General features: G+C 44.4%; 1 protein-coding gene across 3 annotated transcripts in view; it reads right to left on the bottom strand.

Annotated features, from left to right (window-relative positions):
• The window catches only part of rbms3 (RNA binding motif, single stranded interacting protein), a 308178-nt gene that overhangs the window by 60736 nt on the left and 224896 nt on the right, over window positions 1-22546 (bottom strand). For all 3 annotated transcript variants that reach the window (XM_061236859.1, XM_061236867.1, XM_061236875.1), the window contains 2 exons: window positions 14078-14235; window positions 12238-12317 (listed from right to left, as the gene is read on the bottom strand). In XM_061236859.1, the coding sequence (XP_061092843.1) occupies window positions 12238-12317; window positions 14078-14235 (238 nt within the window). The remainder of the gene's footprint in view (window positions 1-12237; window positions 12318-14077; window positions 14236-22546) is intronic.

The following is a 22546-nucleotide window of genomic DNA, read 5'->3' as shown; positions in this document are numbered from 1 at the left end:
ATCCATCAATACACATCCTCATGCCTTTGAAGAAGCACACTAGCATTGTAGTGTATCCAACTCATGCATATTAAAAATGTAATGATTTCACAACCGTTCCAAAACTGTCGTATAATAAGATCAGACGAAGAACTTGACAAACTAAAGAAGCTTTGAATTTATGAAATCCCCCTAACACACACACACACACACACACACACTGTGGTGATGATCTGTCTGAATGGGATATCTTTCTGCAGGATGGACGGAGAACATTTTCTCTCATAGAATTGAGGGGTCAGGGTGAGAGGACATAGAGGCGCGATTCGTTATTGTAAATACAGCCCAGGAAAATGATGGCTGTCATGGTGAAAAGGGAGGAATCAAAAGCTGCAATCACTCACGATATTACTGTCACTCTGAGAGCCAATGGCTCCGCGAAGCGCTCACTCAAATGCATCGGAATGACCCGTGAAAACAGAGCACACTTTGGAATGAATAAAATGAATAAATAAAAAGACATACAACCGCCCCCCAGCCCACCCGCCCCTCTCTCCCACTCCGAATAAACGGACCCCGTAGGTCAACTATCTCTTGGCAATTCAATTTCCCAATTTCACAGGCATTAGGACTTGGGGTGGAACCTAATTTGACGGGTCACCCTCCCACCCCCCGCCCCCCTCTCTTCCTGTCCCTGTGAGGGCTGACATTGTTTGCTTCTTTATAATTCCCCGCTGGGCTCGGCGGCTGCAGGCTACGCTGGCCCTGTCTGACTTTGAGGGGAATCTCAGTGGGGGGTGCGTTCGGAAAGCGCCGGAGAATGGCGACGGGTGGGATTGACGGCTGCTCTTAGCGGAAGAATCAGGGCACGTTTGATTAGCTGTTGGCTGTGCCGGGAGGCCCTGTGGAGACGTCGATTTCATCACTCTCACACCTGAATCCAGCTCCAATGTGTGTGTGTGTGTGTGTGTGATTGTGCATGTGTGTGTGTGTGTGTGTGTGTGTGTGTGAGAGAGTATGTGTGTCAGAGTGCGTGCCTGCGTGTGTCTGTGTGCGCGTATGTGTTGTGAGTGTGTGCACTGTTTGCTTACATGTGTGTGTTCATGTGTGAGCATGTGTCAGTGTGTGTGTGAGCCTAAGAGCCTGAGTGTGTGTGTGTGTGTGTGTGTGTGTGTGTGTAAGCAGGCAGAGAAGCAGGGGGTTGATTATGCATGATTTGACTGCACTCAGGAGCTTTAGCAATGAGGGCGAAGGGGCTGACAGGATATCATGAATATGGAAGCACACCAAGAATGATCATTGCATGATCTGACCTACACATACAGTACACACAAATGATCGTTGCATGATCGCACACACACACACACACACACACACACACACACACACACTGTCGTTGCATGTTTAATGTGTATTGTAAGCGGCCATTTCATGCCCACAACTCCCATGTAAAGACACTGAAGGGAGGGTATCTTAGTGTGACCACGGTGTGACCACTGTTTGCTTGAACTGTGAAAGCAGTGACACATATCTCACTTTCCTATCTCACAGCTCTCCCTAGCAGAGAGGACGAATCTGCAGGGGGGCTAGCACTAGCCCTCCCCCTGTGTTTTGTAAAGTTTAGCTTACATCCTGTACTTTCAGCAGGGACTGGAATACTCTACTGTATCTGTAAAGCCATTGCACAACCCTTGTGAAAAGTGTCGTATGACAAAAATGACGTATTTTCATTTTACTCTTGAGTGGTGCCATCTATGAACACTCATATGCACACACATACAAATGAACACACATGCACGCAATACATGTATGCACCCACACACACACCACACGCACAAATGCATCCACACACACCACACACACACACACACACACACGCACACACACACACAAACCACACAATGTGAATCAATGGCAGGTCCTGCTTTTGTATGGTGTATTTCCAGAAAGCTGACGCACCTGGGTTACTGTGTTACGCAGCTGTCATCATTATCTTGGGCAGAATCAGCACCTTGGTTTACCGTCTGTGTGTAATTATGAGAAACCAGGCCTCTTCCAATGACTCCGCTGTGGGCATTAGTGTCTGCATGCGCGCGCAACGTCAGCTTGACGAGACCAGCCCCCCCTCTCCCCCCACCCTTACCATCCAACCGTGCTCACAGACCCACGAGGAGCCCCCACCTCACCTCCCACAGCTGTCCTGTCTGAGTACCCACTAAAGCACAGACCAATACAATGAGACACGGAAGTTTGTGTGTGTGTGTAAATGTGTGTGTATGAGGACTGTATACGTGAGCATGTGTGTGTGTGTGTGTGTGAGCGCGTGTGTGTGTGTGTACACGTGTGGTCTGTGTGAGTGAGTGTGTGTTTATGTGTGTGAGAACATGTATGTGTGTGTATGCGTGTGGTCTGTGTGAGTGTGTGTGTCTGTGTATGTGCACGTGAGATGGGATGGAGCGTGCATGTGTGTAAGCGTGAATGTGTGTATGTATGCGTTTGTGCACAAAGTGGTGCATTCATGTGTGAGTGTGTGCGTGCATCACTGTGTGTGTGTGTGTGTGAGCGTGTGTCTGTGTGTGTATGAGGACTGTGTGTGTGTGTGTATATATGTGTGTGTGTGTGTGTGTGTGTGTGTGAGCATGTGTGTGTGTATATGTGTGTGTGTGTGAGCATGTGTGTGTGTGTGTGTATGAGCGTGTGTGTGTGTTTGTGTGTCTGTGTGTGTGTATGTGTGTGTATGAGGACTGTGTGTGTGAGCGTGTGTGTGTGTGTGTATATATGTGTGTGTGAGCGTGTGTGTGTGTCTGTGTGTGTGTATGTGTGTGTATGAGGACTGTGTGTGTGAGCGTGTGTGTGTGTGTATATATGTGTGTGTGTGTATGTGTGTGTGTGTGAGCATGTGTGTGTGTATATGTGTGTGTATGTGTGTGTATGAGGACTGTGTGTGTGAGCGTGTGTGTGTGTGTGTGTGTGTGTGTATATGTGTGTGGATGGGGATGGGGGTGTGTGGAGTCTTGGGTTGAAGCCTAGGCTTGATCTGGCCCTCACTGCAGGTGTCTCACATCAAGGCCAAAGTTGTCTGGCGTTCGTCTGGCTGTGTGAATTTAGAGCCTTTAGCCCTGTATGGGGCCACGGCATTCCAGGAGTGCTTCTGCTCTGACCGAGTACAAACTGCAGAGGGGGTGGTGCTGTTGGTGGTGGTGGGGGGTACTGGCATCTTTTGCATTCTCTCCCTTTCTCTGACATGCTCAGTCCCCTTTGATGTGGAAATGTTTTCTCAGATTCAATGCTGCAATAGATATCATTTTCTATTATCTTTATGTTGCAATGTGGTATGTATAATTATTTGCTAACATCTTGACACTGCATTGTTGGGTGGATGATAATTTTCTTTTATGATTTTCAAATACTTACTGTATGTTGAATGGTGGGTGGATAACGATTAGCTAATATCTGCCTGCTGCACTGCTGGGTAGTTATTTTATTTGCTAATATCTTCCTGCTGCACTGTTGGGTGAACAATAATTAGCTATTACCTTTACTCATTACGTGTAGCTTGGATGGATATAGTGTGTATGTGTAGGAATACACCGCACAGGTAGTAACCAACCTATAGTAAAAGCGCTGTGGTGGCTCACAGGTATGGCATCTGACTTTCCTCCACGCAGTTCCAAGGCGAGGACCGGGGTTTGTGCGCCGAGTACGGCCGGCGCATGAGAGAGAGGCATAATTGGGCCACCGCTCCGAGGGCGGGGGAGGGGCTACATACGAGCGCCCTGACTGCCCCGGGGATCGAGACGATGCGGCTTGAAGAAGACACGTCTATTTCTTTCCAGCCTCCAGGGGGCAGGGTGGTAACAGTGTTTCCTCAGTAGTACATGGGCGATTGAAATAAACAGAGTACAATTGGCCACCAAAATTGGGAGAAAATGGGAAAAAATCGTAAACAAATTTTAAAGAAAAACCTACTGTCCATTAAGTTACGTTACCATGTGTGGTCAGTATTTCCTGTGCTTTAGAGTACAATATGACACAACTCTTCTGCAAGAAAATCAATCAATCCAGTCTTTTTTTCATAGAAGTGTAAATGCTGTGTCAGGTGTTCTTCCTCAGGATACTGAAAATGCTAATGCAAAAGATAAATTGAACAATCTCCCACGATTCTGCCTTTCAGCGTCTTTACTGTCAAAATCAAAGGCAGGGAGAGACAGTGCATTCCTCCTCTGCTGAAGATGAAGAGGCTTTAATGATAGAGATCATACACCAGCCCGCAGGAGTGAACGGCTGTATATACAACTGATGTGACTCGGTACAAGTCAGTAGATGGACAGTAAAATAAACCCAAAGGGACTCCTAAGCTTTTATTGTCCACAAAGTATCCTTACATGTACGACAATAAGTCCGAAAGGGGTTAGGGAGGCAAAAAAAAAACACTGCACACGCACACACACACACACACACACACACACACAGGCGGCTGCATAACTGCACACGCACACACACTCACATGTACGCACATACATGCACACACACTCACATACACTCACAAACACTCACACACACGCACACATACACTCACACACACAAACACTCACATACATGCACACACACTCACACACACGCACACATACACTCACACACACTCACATACACACACACTCACAAACACTCACATACATGCACACACACTCACACACATGCACACACACACACACACACACTCACACACTCACATACACGCACATACATGCACACACACTCACAAACACACTCACACACTCACATACATGCACACACACTCACACACTCACATACACGCACATACATGCACACACACTCACACACACACTCACACACTCACATTCACGCACATACACGCACATACACGCACGCACACACACTCACACACACTCACACACTCACATACACGCACATACATGCACACACACTCACACACACACTCATACACACTCACATACACACACACTCACACACACACTCACATACTCTCACACACACACACACACTCACACACTCACACACTCACATACACACTCACACACACGCACATACACGCACACACACGGGTCGGTTGCGTAACTGCACACGCAGCCATCGATCCGTCTTCATTCCCCAGTCGAGCGCGGATCAGCAGAACTGCTCTGCAGTCTGCTGGAGTCTCGCTGCAGTCGAGAAAAAAAAAATCAATGACAAGCTATTTCTGAGTTTAAAACTTTGATACCAATGCTCCTTTCTCAAGGTTCAATCCATTACTGTAGCGGAGAGCTCAGTATATTTATCCGTCTTTAGATGTCTGGGGCTTTGAGATGAGTTATATGTCAGGGCACATCCTTTCTTCATTTTCCTGTAACAGCGCTCTTCTGAAAAGAGACACGTTTGCGTGTTTGTTTTTCATCCGTAGCAGGGTGGACCTCAGCTTGTGTCGTCACAAAATGCAGTGTGGGTCAGGAATTACCTGAAGATGCCACTGCAGTGATAAGGCTGTCAGTTATACACGTGTTTTACAATGCCCACGCTGAGCCACAAACCACACGCCATATAAGCACTAATCAGCCCTGCTCACGATGGGGGCCATTTCGGGCATCAGCACACTGAGCGACAGGAGAGCTGCTCATTTCAGCACTGCCTCCTTCACATTACTGCAGGAGGTCAACGTGCCCATCAAACTTCTGCTATGGCTTTCCATTGACTCCTGTGGAAATTTCAGTGTCTCAGCACTGTTTCTCCAAACCCCAGGTCACAGACTCTCTCTCTCTCTCTCTCTCTCTCTCTCACACACACACACACACACACACACACTCTCTCTCTCTCTCTTAATGGGGAGTGGGACAATGAGTCACCCGCTGAACACTCATTAAAAAAACAAAACCAACAGCCAATTAGAGCTGCACAAAGGTGCCATTCAACCTTATGGCTTTCACCAGAGATGGAGTAAAGAGAAGCTTTATCCACACACAAAAACACACACGCATGCATACACACACACCCTCAATACGTACACACATACAGTAGGCATAATTACACATACAAAACCCCACTCCCACCTACGTACACTGAGGCAGGCACATATACCCAGTTGTTTCTGTCAGCTCCTCTCAAGCTCAAATTGGCTAAAACTGAGGTGCTATACTTCCCAGCCAAGTCCTCCCCCTGCTTCACCTCTCTTTCACCCTGGATGGCAGCACAGTAGCAATCTCTTCTACTGCCAAGATCCCCAGAGTGGCACTGGACAACACACTGCTCCTCTCTGACAGCGTCTTCAGATGAAAATATTTTGGAACAGCTGATATAAGCCCAATGACATTATTAAGATGTCATGTCTCAGAGAGACTATTTAATCATGGCTTTGCTATGACACAGCAGTTTAACTCATGATTCAGTTTTTTGAGCTCCAGACTTACCAAGGCAAGATAAAAAAAAGACTTGTAAGTGCATCGTATCTCAATGAATACGAGCAGCTAAAAACATGGAGGCCTCCTGTACTTTCATCAGATATTGAGATGTTGCATTAGAATATAGAATAGAATAGAATGGCAAAGTACAGATAAAGGGAGTTCAGTGTCTCAGACAGCAGCTGTACTACCTGGAGAAGAAACAGTTATTGAATGGCTCACTTAATAGCCATCCACCACTTTGTGTTATGTCTACTTTCTGGTACATATGATAGGCAAACATTTTGGGGTTCACAGTCCTCCACTTCAGTGTAATTCCCTTGTCCAAGCATGAAATTGGCTTGTGTAATCTGCATGAGGATGACAGGCTATTGATTAAAGCACTCTTAGTTTGGTGGTTGTATTGTATAAAGATTTTGTCCCTGTAAAGTTAGAGTTGGCTAAAGACAGCCTTGTTGTCATTAGCCTAATTAGTTAGCTAGCTACATCGGCCTTATGGCCTGATTAGCATTTATTCTTGCTAATCCAAGAAAAAAGCAATGATTTGCCTGATATCACATTTTTTATTTTTTAATAGGTCAACTTAGATTATGATTTGATCTATGACACACCGTAACAGATCTTGAGCATGTGACAACAGAGATCTAGCTAACAAAGTGAGCAGGAAGTAGGCAGGAACTGAGCTCACTAAAGATGAGCTCCCTGTTAGCAGAGTGGCTAGCCAGTGTACTGAGTGCACTAAAGATGAGCTCCCTGTTAGCAGAGCGGCTAGCCAGTGTACTGAGTGCACTAAAGATGAGCTCCCTGTTAGCAGAGCGGCTAGCCAGTGTACTGAGTGCACTAAAGATGAGCTCCCTGTTTGCAGAGCGGCTAGCCAGTGTACTGAGTGCACTAAAGATGAGCTCCCTGTTAGCAGAGCGGCTAGCCAGTGTACTGAGTGCACTAAAGATGTGCACTGTTAGCAGAGTGGCTAGCCTGTGTACTGAGTGGATCGCTACACTGCTCCCTGCTGAATCAGAGCAGGAACTGAACTCAAGGCTGGATGACTTTTGTTCAGTTGTTAGCGCAGCTAACCTCACTTCCCAACCTCACTTCCTGCTCCTTGCAGAATTCATTAGCTAGATCCATGTTGTAACAAGTTAAAGATCTGCTGTAGTGCGCCACAGAACTACAGAGTTGACCAATTAAAAATAAAAAAGGTGAAATTATGTAAATGACTGTGTTATTCTTTATTTCTCAGAAAAGGGTAATTTATACAAACAATATTCAAAAGATGTCAAAACAAAAAGGCTACTAGTTCAATAAATTTAATCTTATGATTCATCAACATAATATCTCAATTAATATGAATATTTAAGTAGGTTTAACATAATTAAGCTTTTAAATATGGAGGAATACCACATTGGTAGTCTGGCAATGATTGACTCATAGCATTTACTTAATAGCCAAGTAGAAATCTCAAAAACCGCAATGCAAATTGTTGCCTTAATTTTTGTGAGTTGAGGCAATGCAATTTTTTTGAGTAATTAAATTATCATTGATATTGAAAAGAAATGATATTAAAGAAATAATTGGAAAAATTAGAATTTATATGAATTAGAATTTCAGTAAGGTTATGGCAGGGTGGCTGTTCTTATCCGAGGAGAAAGATGTTCAGTATTTTAATTTTGTGCAGTTCACATTTTGCTGTGAATAAAATACCTTGGCCCGGCTTCTAGTTTGTCTGCATCAAATGACATTTGCCGATGCATTTTATCATTTTACTGTACAGCATAGGTGCAGTAAAATGATACAGGCCAAAATCGTTTTTACTTGTACAACTTATGAAAAATACACATTGTGCCCTACTGAAATGCCACCATTGATTTGCTTATATTGAATTTAAACATTGATGCTTGCCTATAGGGCAGCTAAAGGGACCATCTTGCTATATCTACAAAAGACCATCAGAGCCTACATCTCAGCCAGACATCTGTTCTGCTACCTCTGGGCCTGAGATGTAGACCGGGGCTCTACGTATCTGGAAGCTGCCAGAGAAGGACTGATGAAGACATGGCTTTGTGCTGCAGGAGAAACCACTTTCACTGAGATGTTACAGCAGGAGAAACCACTTTCACTGAGATGTTACAGCAGGAGAAACCACTTTGTCACTGAGATGTTACAGCAGGAGAAACCACTTTGTCACTGAGATGTTACAGCAGGAGAAACCACTTTGTCACTGAGATGTTACAGCAGGAGAAACCACTTTGTCACTGCGATGTTACAGCAGGAGAAACCACTTTGTCACTGAGATGTTACAGCAGGAGAAACCACTTTGTCACTGAGATGTTACAGCAGGAGAAACCACTTTGTCACTGAGATGTTACAGCAGGAGAAACCACTTTGTCACTGAGATGTTACAGCAGGAGAAACCACACCGCTACTGAGATATCGCATCAGGAGAAACCATTCCTCCACTTAGATATTACAGCAGGAGAGACCACTCTGCCACTGGGATATTGCAATCGGAGAAACTACTCTTACTGGGATATTAGTTGGAGAAACCACTTGGTCTATCGGTTACTGAGATACAGCATCACAGCAGGAGAAAGCATGTTGTCACTGAACAGGAGAAACTGCTCTGTCCCTGAGATATGACAGCAGGATTTAGTAGATTCTAAGTTAGATTCTAAGATTCTTAGATAAACAACACAGTGATAGATTAACAATTAAGCTTACTTTTAAACACTATTTACAATGAATAGCTTTCCATATATTACAGAACACACCTAGCAGGCAATGCCAAATTAAATGATAGAGTAGGATATTCTAATATTTACCTTTTCAAGAATTACAGCGAATGAGCAAAGACCAATACAAACCAACACTGAAGTATTGGGGTAACACTTTACAATAAGGTTACATGAATTGGCATTAAAGGTACAATAGGTCAATTTGGACTTCTAACGGCCAAGAGAGGAATAGCAATAACAAACACCTTCAAACCACAAAACTGTTTATTCCTTCCCCTTCTCTGTAAACGCCATATTGGCAGTGGCAATTAGAACCAATTTTCAACCAATGAGCTTGAATTATTGTACAGTTATACAATGTTTGGTACAGTGTCAGGCCGTCAACTGTATATTTTGAAACCCAGATTTAAGGACTATAAACACAGGCAAAGGGTGAGTCAACATGTCAGTGAGTCTTTTTGAATGATAGGAAGGAATTTACAATGGTTTTGTAACAATGTTTTAACACAAATATCTTACCTAGTGTACCTTTAACTAACTAACTAACTAACTACCTACTGACTAGTTCATCTTTACAGCTTTGTTTATGTATTTGTACATAATTAATTCATAAACAATGACATTAGTTGATGCCAATTCATAAAACAAAAAACAGTTAATGCATGTGTTAATGGTCAACTAATTATAAGGTCAGCCTATGGTTTGCTAATATATGCAGGTAACTAAAACATCAGATAGTAGTTAACAAATACACTAACTAAAGAACAGTTAATTTCATGCTTAATTAATGCATTTGGAAGTCAATTAATGTTCACAACTACATTCTTTCATGCTAATTAATGTAGCTTATGGTAAAGAGTGACCACTACTGGAATATTCAGGTATTTTCACTTAGGTACGTAAGTGTGTTCCCCAATAACATGTCCCTGTGAGACATGCCCTGCACCCCCCACCTTGGCCAGCTGGGGGAGCTGTGTCCTGGCCTGCGTGTGAAAAGGGAGGGCGGTCCAGTGCTATGAGCGCAGGGAGACCTCAGGGATTGGCTCAGGTGCACCTCACAGCCCGACAGGGCTCATCCCTCTCTAAAAACCAAATCCATCATTCACAGGGCCTGCGGTCAGCCAGGACCCCTCTGCACCGTTTCTCTCCGGGGAGGAAGGCAGTGGAGAATATCATGGATGGATTTGAAGTCTTTCGACGTGCTGCATACATCAGCAATGTTGATGCCATGATAACCACATTGGTTGCTGAATAAGGCTTCTACTCACTTTTGTTAGTGAACTGGATTACCGGTATGGCAAATATATGGCCTGGCACAAAGGCACGTGGGCACACGTGTCCACACACACACACACACACACACTTTTGCACACACGCGCAGGCAGAGCCGTGACTTTGACAAGGTTACACTGCAGGGTGTGTGCAGCTCACTCAGGGCCGGATTGTGAATGATGCGTTGGAGGTGAAAAGCAGCAGCCTTTCGCCAAAATAAATCACCCTAACGCAACGGGGAAGAAGCTTGCATTTGTCATCATCCAGTGGCGGTCTAAATTTAGCAGGGAAACAACGTCAACATTCCCACGAGCGACTGAGAAGAGATAGAACGTCTCGCATCGCTCTGCATTTCCCACAGAGGAATGACAGCTTATCGAGACTCACCATGAAACAAAAAATAGTTAACGAGAGAATTGATATTACAGTCGCATTCCGTCTTGTGTTGATCTGCAAAACTCCAAAAAAAAAAGCATGAAGGCAACGCTTAGTTGCGGCAGATTCTGTGGGAAAAGGCAGAAGGCCCACTTCCATTTATGACTAAAGGAGTGTCTACCCCTTAGCTCTAGTGAAAGCCAAATGTACTGAGCCAGTATGCTTTAAACACAGATGCCAGCAGTGGCAATGGGTGGTAATTGTACCTCTCTGGGCTATCAAACCTACATTAGCTAAAGAATCGAATACTTCCAAAATAAGGCTGTTGGACAGAATGCCCAGCTCAATCATTAGACCTTGGTGCAGTGATACGCCCCACAGCCTGGAACACAATCCTGGTGTGCAGGTGCCAACTGTGGCAGGCAGCCCTGCAGACTGGTGCAGAGCTGGCCATAGCTGTGCCCAGGAGGGCCTCTTCCCTGGGATCACACTGGGCACCAGTCTGCTGGTGTCAGCTCTGTAATACACACTGGGCTCCAGTGTGAGTGCAGAGGGAGAGAGGGAGAGAGGGAGTGAGATTTTGAGCAAATGTGAGTGAGTGAGTGAATGAGTGAGTTAGTGACCATAAGCAAATGTGAGTGAGAGAGTGCGTGTCTGAGTACATCGAGTCAGTGAGTGAGTGAGTGAGTGAGTAATGATTTGAAACGTAGAGTGAATTCTATGGTGAACTGACTCAGTTATGTTTGGAGGTGACTCAAACAGCCAGTGCTCTCTCTGCATCAGGAAAAGGCTGAGCTCCAGTCACAAGCAGGCCTAAGAGGCCGTGGCTTGCCATCACCTGAGAGGTGATGGAGAGAGAAGCTCATTCTTTAGAAAAATCAACATACATGAGTGAAAGATTGACTTTTATTACCCGCACCTGCTAAGAGATGCAGTGGCAAGACACAGGAGTGGCTTTATATTACAGGGAGATGACATTTACAGGGAAGCTTTTAAATTCACCCAGTTCAGAGTCTCTGAGGGCCCTGCAAGCCTCCTGTCCCTGACTCACTCTCAAAATTACATCCTGCAGGTTCTGCTGCTCAATGTTCTACAAAATGGAGTTTAATAATTAGGCCGCATAGCAAATGGGCCCAATTCTGCTGTAAATTGGATTGCCATGCATTACATTTTTTTTATTTGCTCAGAAGACTTCCTCGTTCATTTACATCCTTGGAAACATTATAAACTACAGCAGGCTTCCCGTGCCTGCTAATTTGTTGAGTAGCGCCCCCAAGGGAAGGCCAATACCTCCCCATTGCCACTAGATGGCAAAACAACAAGAGGCATATGCAACCTCTTAACACAGTCTGGTCTTTTTAAAATTGCATTCACTTACTAAAATCGTTTAACATCCTCGGCGAACTCGGAGCTCAAAGTCAAATCCAAAACAAATCAAACTGGAAGTCAAACTGCAGCACACTTACTGGGGATGCTGGGTGGAGTTTTCAGATATTTCCCGTTAAAATGCTGAATCACCACTTCACATTTTTCAGTGGACTCCATTCTGCAAGGAAAGAGAACTTTGATCAAAGTACCTGTCACACAGATGGAGGCACATGCTGTGTGTGTGTGTTTGTGTGTATGTGTGCATGGGTGGTGTATGCGTGTACATGCGTGTGCTTGTGTTTATGCACGTGAGAGTGTGTGTACCTGCATGTGTGTGTATGTATACAATATGTGTGGACCTGTGTTTGTGTGTGCTGATATTTCGGAAAGGGGGATTGTCAGGCACATAAATGAAGTCTGTGTGGTTTTGAGAAATCAGAGGCAGTGCAATGGATGAAAGAATTTAAGTCAATATTCTGCTCACTCCTTGAATGTTACATATCACAAAGATTGATGGAGGAATTGATACAGGGAAAACAATGTCAGTCCCTAACCACAACTTTCTCTGGATTCTTTTGTACAGATTTGACAAGTAAACAGAAGTGGTTCGTTAAGAGTCTGAACTTGACAAAGGAGAGGGAGGGAGAGAGAGGGCTGCTGAGGGGGAACTAGCAAGGAAAATCAGGAGAGAATAAGAGACACAGAGGGAGAGAGACGCTCACTTGCAATATGCTTCAGGCTGCAGTGACAGCAGCAGTAATAGCAGCAGTAAGAGCAGCAGTATGGAGCAGCAGTAAGAGCAGCAGTGAGATATGGAGCAGCAGTAAGAGCATCAGTGAGAGCAGGGAGAAAAGGAGCTCAGATTCTGTGCAGTGGGATTGCACAGCAGTGCCCTCTGAAAGGCCAGACAAGAGCACACGGAGGAGGCTAATCTCAAACACACAAAACCCGAAATACGAACGCTCCGGTGGCAGGCCAGCACTAGGGCCCTCAGAGCTGCCCAAGACAGGTCATTGTCATTCTGCCAGCCGTCAGCCGCCTCTCTCTCTCTCTCTCTCTCTCTCTCTCGCTCTCTCTCTCCCTCTCTCACTCTTTCTCTCTCTCCCTCTCTCTCTCACTCTCCCTCTCCCTCTCTCTCTCTCTCTCTCTCTCTCTCCTGGCGTCCTGCAGTAGCCTACAGTGAGGGTACAGGGGTGTGGTTTATGCAGGCCCACTCTGAGGAATAGTCCTTAATGACATTAGGTAGTCTTGTTGGAAATAATTAGCAACCCGCTGGCCTTAATGGGGCCTGATAACGGTAATGGAGGGTACAGAAACACTAAGGCTGGTTTACCTTCTCTAACACCCCCCCTCTCTCCCTCAACATCTGTCAGCGTGCTGGCCCCAGTCCACACTCAATTACCCAGCGTCCCTGCTGACCCAGGCCAAACAGGTGGTCACTACCGGCCAACAGTGGTGCTCTGTCAGTGTGCGTCCAGTCCGGTCAACCAACTGGATTTTACCCAGAAAAGACAGACTGGGGATCTGAGGTTCAGGTATAAGGAGACTCTCCTCAGTCCTTCTGGACACAGAACATGTTTACTGTTTATATGGAGCTCCTTCTGGGTACAGCTTCTGAAAATGTATGGATTTGCACTGCAGGTCAATCTTTTTATTTACACAATCAGATGCTATAGTCTGCACCCATAGTGCTCATGCACTTTACTACAGGTGGACAGAAGAAAATACATGCGTGTAGTATATTCTGATACTGTGAGGAACAATGCTAGCTAATGCTAATGCTAACTAATGCTAATCCACTAAGGCCCTATTAATAAAGTGCTAATGCGTGAATGAGTGAATGAATGACTATTATTGTATTCACTGCTTTGCTGCCCAAATTGAGTGAATGTGTGTGGTGGAGGGAGTGTGTAGAGGGCCCGGGGGCTCGGGGCATACCTGGCGAAGCCCACCCCCCGGCTGACCCCGCTGGCGTCGCGCAGTATCCGCGTGGAGATGACGTGGCCAAAGGGCTTCAGCATGTTCTCCAGCTCCTGCTCGTCCATGGACACCGGCAGGTTGGAGATGTACAGGTTTGTGGGGTCCTGCTCCTGTTGCTGTGAGGGAAGCGAGGAGAACTCTTTCACTGGGAGGTGGGAACCAACACAAGCACAATGTCAAAAGGCTTAAAGGAACCACGGTAGGGGTAGACTTCACACTGCAAAAAACGTCTTGTAAGGAGTCTGAAAAGCTTTTTTTCTGTCAAGCGGAAACAGCTGATATTGTTGGCAAATCTTGAAATGATTGAGTGACCTCATTAAGATGGCCTCATTGGCGAGACACCTTTTTTTCTTGTTTAGCAAAAGTAATAGAAATAAGATTTTAATTTTAAATATAAGGCTAAAATGCTTACTTTTTTTTTTTTTTTGCAGTGCATAAGCCCCAAAACTGGTGGAGCTATCATGTGCAGTCAGTGACTCACAGGTCTTAACCAATCACAGTCTTTTCAGTGGTCCATACAAGTCAGTGATTAGCCGATTGTGACAGAGCCACCAACTGTTGGGTTCATGGGGCCTCAATCTCCTGTCAGTACTTAAAAGTGGTGTGAAATTAACACTACTACGGCACTACTGTGATGGCATTAGACAGCTTCGTACACAGTTTATATTGAGAACATGGCTTAATCACACCTGGTGGCCTGTACTACATGTTGTGAATATGGCTATTGAGCACCGTATATAGTATGTACAGAATGTGATTAATGACTGCTTTAAACATTGTGTGCTGTGAATGTGGCCATTTGACTCTGTATATGTGATATACAGAATACGGATCACACATGCTGTACATGCTGTATTCTGACACTATATAGAGCATGTAAAATATAGTATATGTGCAGTTTATTTAGCATAATGTTTAACTGTGCTTGCCCTGCATGTGAGTAGGTTCCAGAGGAGAAGGCCCTGTGAGGGGACCAGGCTGATGCTCGGCGGAGCCTGTCGCGTTTACAGCCTCTGCACCCCGTGGCGAGAGTGGAGTAAAAGAGAATGCAGGGGAGGATAATGAGAACGTTTACTCTGCAGTAAAAAAAAAAAAACGCACAGAGCTGATAACATCAACGCACCCAGGAATAATTAGTGACCAGGAGCGCAAACACTGTGGACCCTTCTCACCGAGGGCTTCATTCTAAACAATTACTGCGAAAAGAAGTTTCAGCGAGCCCGTTCATCACTGTTATCACGAGCCAGGGAGACCAGGAGCGGAATAGCTCTGACAACGTGGGAATAATTGCGCCCATATATATCGTGGAAGGGCTGGGGCCCTTTTTATTGTAACTAGAAGATCTTTAATAACTGTTGGGCTCGGTTAAAGCCCACCATAATCATTAGACAAGGAGAAGTAGGGTCATTATGGATACCGGCCTGCACACGCGAGGGTGAAGGACCATAAGGGTGCTGGACATAACATCTCTCTGGCCCCTTATTTGGGACACTTTAAGAGGGATCTCTGTGGACTCTCCTCTGCAGAAGCTGCCTTACAGGCCAAGAGTGAGTCCAAATGAGGGTTCTGCATGAGAACCCACACTGAGCGGGTGACCTGAGAGAGAGGAAACTGAGGTGCACTGCAAAAACCAAGTCAATCTCAACAAGTATTTGTTGTTAACCTTTTTGCTAAATAAGATAACATATTTCTGTTAACCTTTTTGCTAAATAAGATAACATACTGGCAATGAGGTAAGACAGTTTGACTCATTTCAACATTTGCCAGTGGGATAAGAAAACTTCTCTGGGCAAGCAAACAATAACTTAAAATAAGCTAAAGTTTTCTGCTTGAGAGAAAAAATAAGATCTTATTCCAAAATAAAATACTTGTTAAGACAGTAACTTTTTGCAGAGTGCAGTGGTGTGAGGCAGCTGGGCTGGATGCATCTCCTCATTCTGGGACATGTGTGTGGTTTGCTGTGTTTGCAGGAGCGCCAGCTGCACTTTAGAGTCTGAGTCCCAATCAGAAACTGCTTGCGCCAAACGCTGACATTACACTATGACCATCTCCTGTCAACACAGCTCGCTTGTTATAGTAACAATCATTATCATTACTGTTTCATGGCCATGGCTTTCATCGCTTTCTAGTTATGGCACGTCTCCTCGCAGCTGTCAAAGGGAAGACATGACCGACCTCCACGCAAAACAACAACTCATCACACCACTCCTACACTCCTACAGAGGTGCACACATCTCTGACTGTGCCTCTCTACCTCCCCTCTCCTCCTCTTTTTCTTTCTCTCTATCTTCCTCCCTCCCTCCCGCACTCCCTCTCCCTCTCTGGAATCACAATCTCCCCAGAAGAAGCAGAGGCACTGGCTCAGCAAGTTCCACCATCATCCTCAGACACACATGTTGAGTAACTGTGCTAAAATACATGCAGTATGTACTGTATTCTAATCTATTTATTTATTTATTTCTCCTTTATTTAACCAGGTGAGTCCCATTGAGATGGCTTCTTTTGTCCTTCCAAATGGAAGAGAATAATGCACGCAACATAATTATGTTTTTAACTGAAAACCAATTCAATTCAATTCAAAGTTGTGAGGTCATGATTTTCTGTGAGACTTGGCCACACGCAGACATGCCCCCCTGGGCCAACAGCACTGTGTGCCAAAAATGAGAGACTCGTGAGTGTCCTGATTTGGGCTGAAAAGCGTTGATTCAAAATGAAGAATGTGTCACAAGCGGTAGAAAGGATAGGAGGTGGCAAGGGGCACTGAGAGCCCATAATGCATTGCATTATGCATTGGATTCAAGTATGCATTGTTGGCAGAAAATACATTTGTAAATATTTCCAAAGCATACAACAATAATTACTTATATAAAACATGATGAAACAACAGAAAATAAAAATTAAAAATTAATAAAAATATACACTGCAAAAACACAAAAATAAGTCAATCTCAACAAGTATTCTAAAATCTTATTTGTGAAATAAGACAAATATAGCAAATGAGGTAAGACAGTTCTCCTTTCAAGATTTGCCAATGGGAAAATGTATACTTATACTTGTCAAGCAAACAGTCATTTGAAAGAAGCTCCTGTTTTGTTGGTATTGTTGGTCACTCAGTGTCCCTCAGGTCATGCAGACTGACACTGCCACAGCTGGTGGCTGTAGGTACGTTTCCTTAACAGGATTTACAGTTTTCCATACTTTGTCAGGGAAATAAGTTGTTTATGATGAAAAGAAAGAATGAGTTTCTCTAATGCGTTTGGGGGTGAGCACATGCTAGTCTGCACTCTCCCAAATCAATAGAGGAGGCAGTGGCACTGAGCTCAGATATACACCGCAGGGAGAACAAATTTGGAGTAAAGGGAGAAAGGCATAAAAAAGAATGCTTCTCTTATATCTGAGTATTTTTAGCAATAAAATAGGTGCATCTCTGTCTCAATCTCTTTTTTACTACCACCCATCTCTCTCTCCCTCCCTCTCTCGCTTGCTCTGACTTTCTCTATCTCTCTCAGTATCTCTCTCTCCCTCCCCCTCCTTCATATTCACGTGTTTGCCGGAGACCCACGCTCCGTGCCCAGAGAGGCAGAGGAAGGTTAATGGAAAGCCGGCTCTTAATGGCGGGAATTAGCTGGCCACCCCGCAGGGAAGGAAGGAGCCTTCGGCCCAGCGTTTCCTCTTCCTCCTCCTGTTCCTGTCCGAGTGACGGATGGCGCTCGTTGGCGGAGCCAAAGGCCTTTGCCAGTTATTTAATATTTCAGCAGTTTTGGTTCTGCGCTGCGATGCCATGTCAATATATTTAACCAGAGAGAGGGGGGCGGAGTGATACCGGGTGATGGATGCGTGGCCGTGGCTAATGAGCACTTTGATGCATTCTTAAAATGGCCTCAGCCGTGTAAAAGGCAGGGGAGGCGGTAAAGAGTACAGCGCTCAGCCGAGGGGAACGGGGGATTGATATGATTAACAGTGAAACGGCAGCGCTTTTATGGCATGCGGAAAGATACGCTGTATTTCAAGGCCCAGATGATCCCTAGCTACCTCCTCTGCCCTCCCCCCCTGTCCTTTTCTCACCAAATATATCCTCTCCCTCTTTCTCTCTGTCAGTCTGGTTCCCTCTCGCTCTCCTGCAAGTCTCCTTCCTCTCTCTCTCTTCTTCACGCTGTCTCTTTCTTTGCCCTCCTTTCACGCGTCCCTTCCCTCTCTCCGAGTCGCAGCATGGGAACAGGATTAGGGCCTGTTCTAAAAGGTGGGTTTCACTGGCTATTAAGCACCACAGGGCGCAGCAGGGGCTGCTGTTTCTAAAGCACCCAGCCAGGGTCACTCTGGGAGGTGGGAAATGAGTGACAATCCCCCCACTGCATTCTCACAACACACATACAGCCTTTTCCTGGCTAAGCCTGTACCCCTCAATCTAACCACAACTGCACAAGACATGCAAATTCACACAGTGCACAACCCTAGACTCTAGTGACTAGATACTGAATGTTTACTGAAAATCTTACTATATCTATTGAATCGATCTATTGTATGTGTTGTTAATACCATGTTTATTGACAAAACTATGTTCAGCTTCAGTATTTATTGCAGGTATTGTATAGTGTGTTAACACTTACTCCATTTGAATTCATCACAGCATATCTCTGAAAAAAAAGGCTTTTATCTTCTGATTGGTTAATGCGAGTCAGAGACTGAAAGCATATGATAATTCCACCCATTACAGGGACTGGTGAAGCCTCAGTCTCCCATCATGCATCACACCACTGGACTTGGTTTCCCAGTGGAGCAGAGGTGTAAACAGCTTGTATAAATTAATCTTCTCTGCCAAAGAGAAGCTGGCGGAAGGAGGACCCTGAGGATTTTTATTTCAGAAAATACTGTTACTGTACTTTTGAAGGACAGCACTACAAAAACAAAAAAAAGGCAATCTCAGCAAGTATTTTCAGTCTTATATTTACACATACAATCTTATTTCTAGAACTTTTGAGAAAGATAACCAATGGGGTAAGACCATTTCCCTTGACAAGTAAAAAGTAACTTAAAACTAATAAGCTAATTTTCTACTTGAGAGAAAAATATATGTTTTAAGTCTCATTATAAGACTAAAACCAAATTTTTTTTTTTTTGCAGTGAGCACAAGCATCAGCTGAGACCCCCAAAGGGGACTGCAGCCACAGCAGTGGAACATTCCAGAGTCACATTTCATTACCTCATATGATAAATAACCATCCTTATTCTGCCCTGTAGAAAAGAGCACCACCAAAACCAGTAATGAGCCTTCATGTACCCTAAATGGACTGCAGCTATCGTGTGTGGTTATTATGTTATTATACTGACACTGATGCTCTCCACTTTCCTATGTTGCCCCAGATAAGAGCATCTGCTAAATGAATGTAATGTAATGTACAGTAATGATGTGTGACTCACAGATTCTAATACATCGTAGCTTTTTTCTACGGTAATTGGAGCCTTTTGAATTGTCCAAATGAGTCAGTGACTCCCACCACAGGGCAAGTACTAGATACAAATTGAGCCAAATGGCATTGGTTTGAGTAACACTGCTGCGACCATACCAATGACTTTCAGATAACGCAAAGTCTGCAGAAGACGTCAGCCTTCTTGATGGGAGTAAATAGCAGAAAAGGTTGTGAGACAGAATTCTGCATTTGGCTGCAAGGCTTAGCTGTTCTCTGTTATGCCACGAATGCATCCAAAAACATGAACGAACTCAGGATGGAGAGACAGCAGAGAAGCACAGGGGTCATAGGCCAGCGCTGTTAGCTTTGGCTGGTCTGTTCACTGGGAGAGAGCTGCATTCACTGATCAAAGACTGAGCCTTAAACCTCAGACATCGGCCATTTCTTTATGTCATCCATCTATTAATGAATACCAGTGTTAGGTTTACTGCAGGGCAGGGTATACAGTACATTGACAGAAGCAGATACAGCATCCACCAGGCTTCCATATCGAAAAGAACTCAATGCACACTGATTTAAAGAAATGATACAGATAATCATACGCTGTCAATTTGTAATTCTAAATTAAATGTATAGGGTTTATAGGTAAAGTGATATTAGAAGCACCCATGTTTTGAAGCTTAACAAATCTCTCAAAACTCAGAATAACAGCAGAGGGTGGCAAAGTCTCATCGATTAATCATTTCTGGACAGCAGCAACATGACAGATGTGCATTACTGTGTGACTGATCATAGCGTGAGCCTGTTTCCCTTTGTTTACACTGAGGACTGATCGTGTTTGCTGCTGGGATGGATGTGGCTGTGGGCTGGCTCTGCTTCTGTACAGGCCCCTTATCAGGAGGATACTGACAATAGCCACGAACACACACACATTTACACACACACACACACACATACAAACACACACACACACACACACACACACACACACACACATTTACACACACACACATACACATGCGCGCACAGACACACAAACACATGCACACACACGCACACTCAAACACACACACACAAACACACGCACACACACACACATACATATGCAAACACAACCTTCAAAATGAGATGCTCACTTTCCTTCACTATTGAAGAAGAGGGAAGAAATGTACAAACATTGACACTGTGAACCAGGAAGTGGAAAAGGGAGTGAAAGGTCAAACCCTGTCCCTCAAATATGCAGTTACTAGCAGTTAAATTAAAAATATTGCACATGTGAGGTCTCATAAACAGCTACAACCGTTTACATTTCAATAACCTCCACACATCACAGAGGGATTAGGCCTCACGTCAAGCGTTTAAATTGCCCGTACGATGGCATGCCAAACCGCTGTGAATTTCCACAAATGACTCATTCCAATTTAAACGGGTCAACATGCATCTCACCAATTTTATCACATCCCTATGATTTGATTAGATTTCTTCCTCAGTGAGATAATATTAAAAAGATAAAAAATTCATAGCAGGCTGTTTTATTAACAGGGAAAACCTCCCCTCCCAGCTGCCTTTTCAATAAGAACAGAAACACAGAGAAAACACTCTGTGGCTGTGTAAGTGAAATGTTTACGTCCATTACTCCAATATGAGGCAGCTTAATCTGCAAGGATAGTGAGAAAGCTACCATGTAATTTGCATTTATGAGGTCCAAAGTTCTTTAAATTAGATTTCCCCCCTAGAATAGCTGAATAGCTTGAATACAAAATTTGTAACTGTCAAACACTCACATTATCTCTAAAACCGAGCCCGCTTTCTTCAGAAACGCTGGCTTTTATTACCTGATAATCATTCAGTGCATCGTTAAACTCTCTGAATCGCTTGAAGCACAAGAGCCAGTGATGTCATTTCCTGTTGGTTTGACAGCCATTAGACTGCTGTCCTTCCATGCCTGTCTGATGGACTCACTATGAGCCTCATCCTGGAGGGGGCCAGCAGCCTTCCATACACCTTATCATACAACACCCAGGGGCCCAGAAATGCCCAAAGACATCCACAAACATCCCTCCCTCTGGGACAACAGCAGCTTTGACTGGACACACTGCCAGCTTGTGTGTGCTTCACCATAAACCCACACAGTCATGCATGCCTTCTCAGAATCAATGAAAATATACGGGCCTTCAGATCCGACTGCACACTAAAGCCGTGTGGAGCAGTGACTTCATCAGATCTTTTTGGTCCTGGGTGGACCATTTTGCTTGTGCATTTGAGCAAGGTGCAGGTCCTTTTGTAAATATCCAGCTATATAAATTGTATACAGTAGATAAAGGCAAATAATGAGCACCTCAGAATAATGAACAAGCTTTTCACCATGCCGTGTACCTAACATGAGCTGCACCAAAAAGTATGTACTACTGCCAATAACGGTTCCAGTGTTGTGTTTACTCCACACTGTGAGCAGCAGTGTGGCTGCCGCTCATGGTCCATGAAATAAAGTCTACAGACAGAGAGGGTCCTGTCTGCTGGCTTCAGCTTGATGACGGAAGGTTCTGGAAGTGCAGTCACACGGTCCTTCATTACCTCATGCTTTCCATAGTTTTGCAGCTGTTACCTCAAACAGCCTTGGTTGGACAAGGTTGTGAGAGCAGGGGGTTCACAAGAGCCACTCTGGCCTTTTTAAGATTATAATTTTGAATTAATTTCAAGCCACAAAAATTGTACAAATATAATTTCCTGGTATATCAGTGGTATACAGTACCAATAAGCAAAGGAAATAACATCCTCATTTTTCTTCCATTACTTCTTAGATCTGGTAATAAACAAATTACATCCAACTTAAAAAGCAGTTAGACCTATTATAAATGGCTTTCTGATGGATGGAATAACCCAGCCATTATAATGAAGTGTAGCTGAATTTCTTTTAGTCCAACCCATTAAGCCGACACAATAAATCATTTGCACCTTTCTGTAACCCAGAGGTATGCAGCTTCCCATAAATATTCCATGTAAACATGCATTAGCCAAT

The sequence above is a fragment of the Conger conger genome, chromosome 1 (assembly GCF_963514075.1).
Source record: "Conger conger chromosome 1, fConCon1.1, whole genome shotgun sequence".
NCBI lineage: Eukaryota > Metazoa > Chordata > Actinopteri > Anguilliformes > Congridae > Conger > Conger conger.
This window is presented reverse-complemented; position numbering and strand designations above follow the sequence as displayed.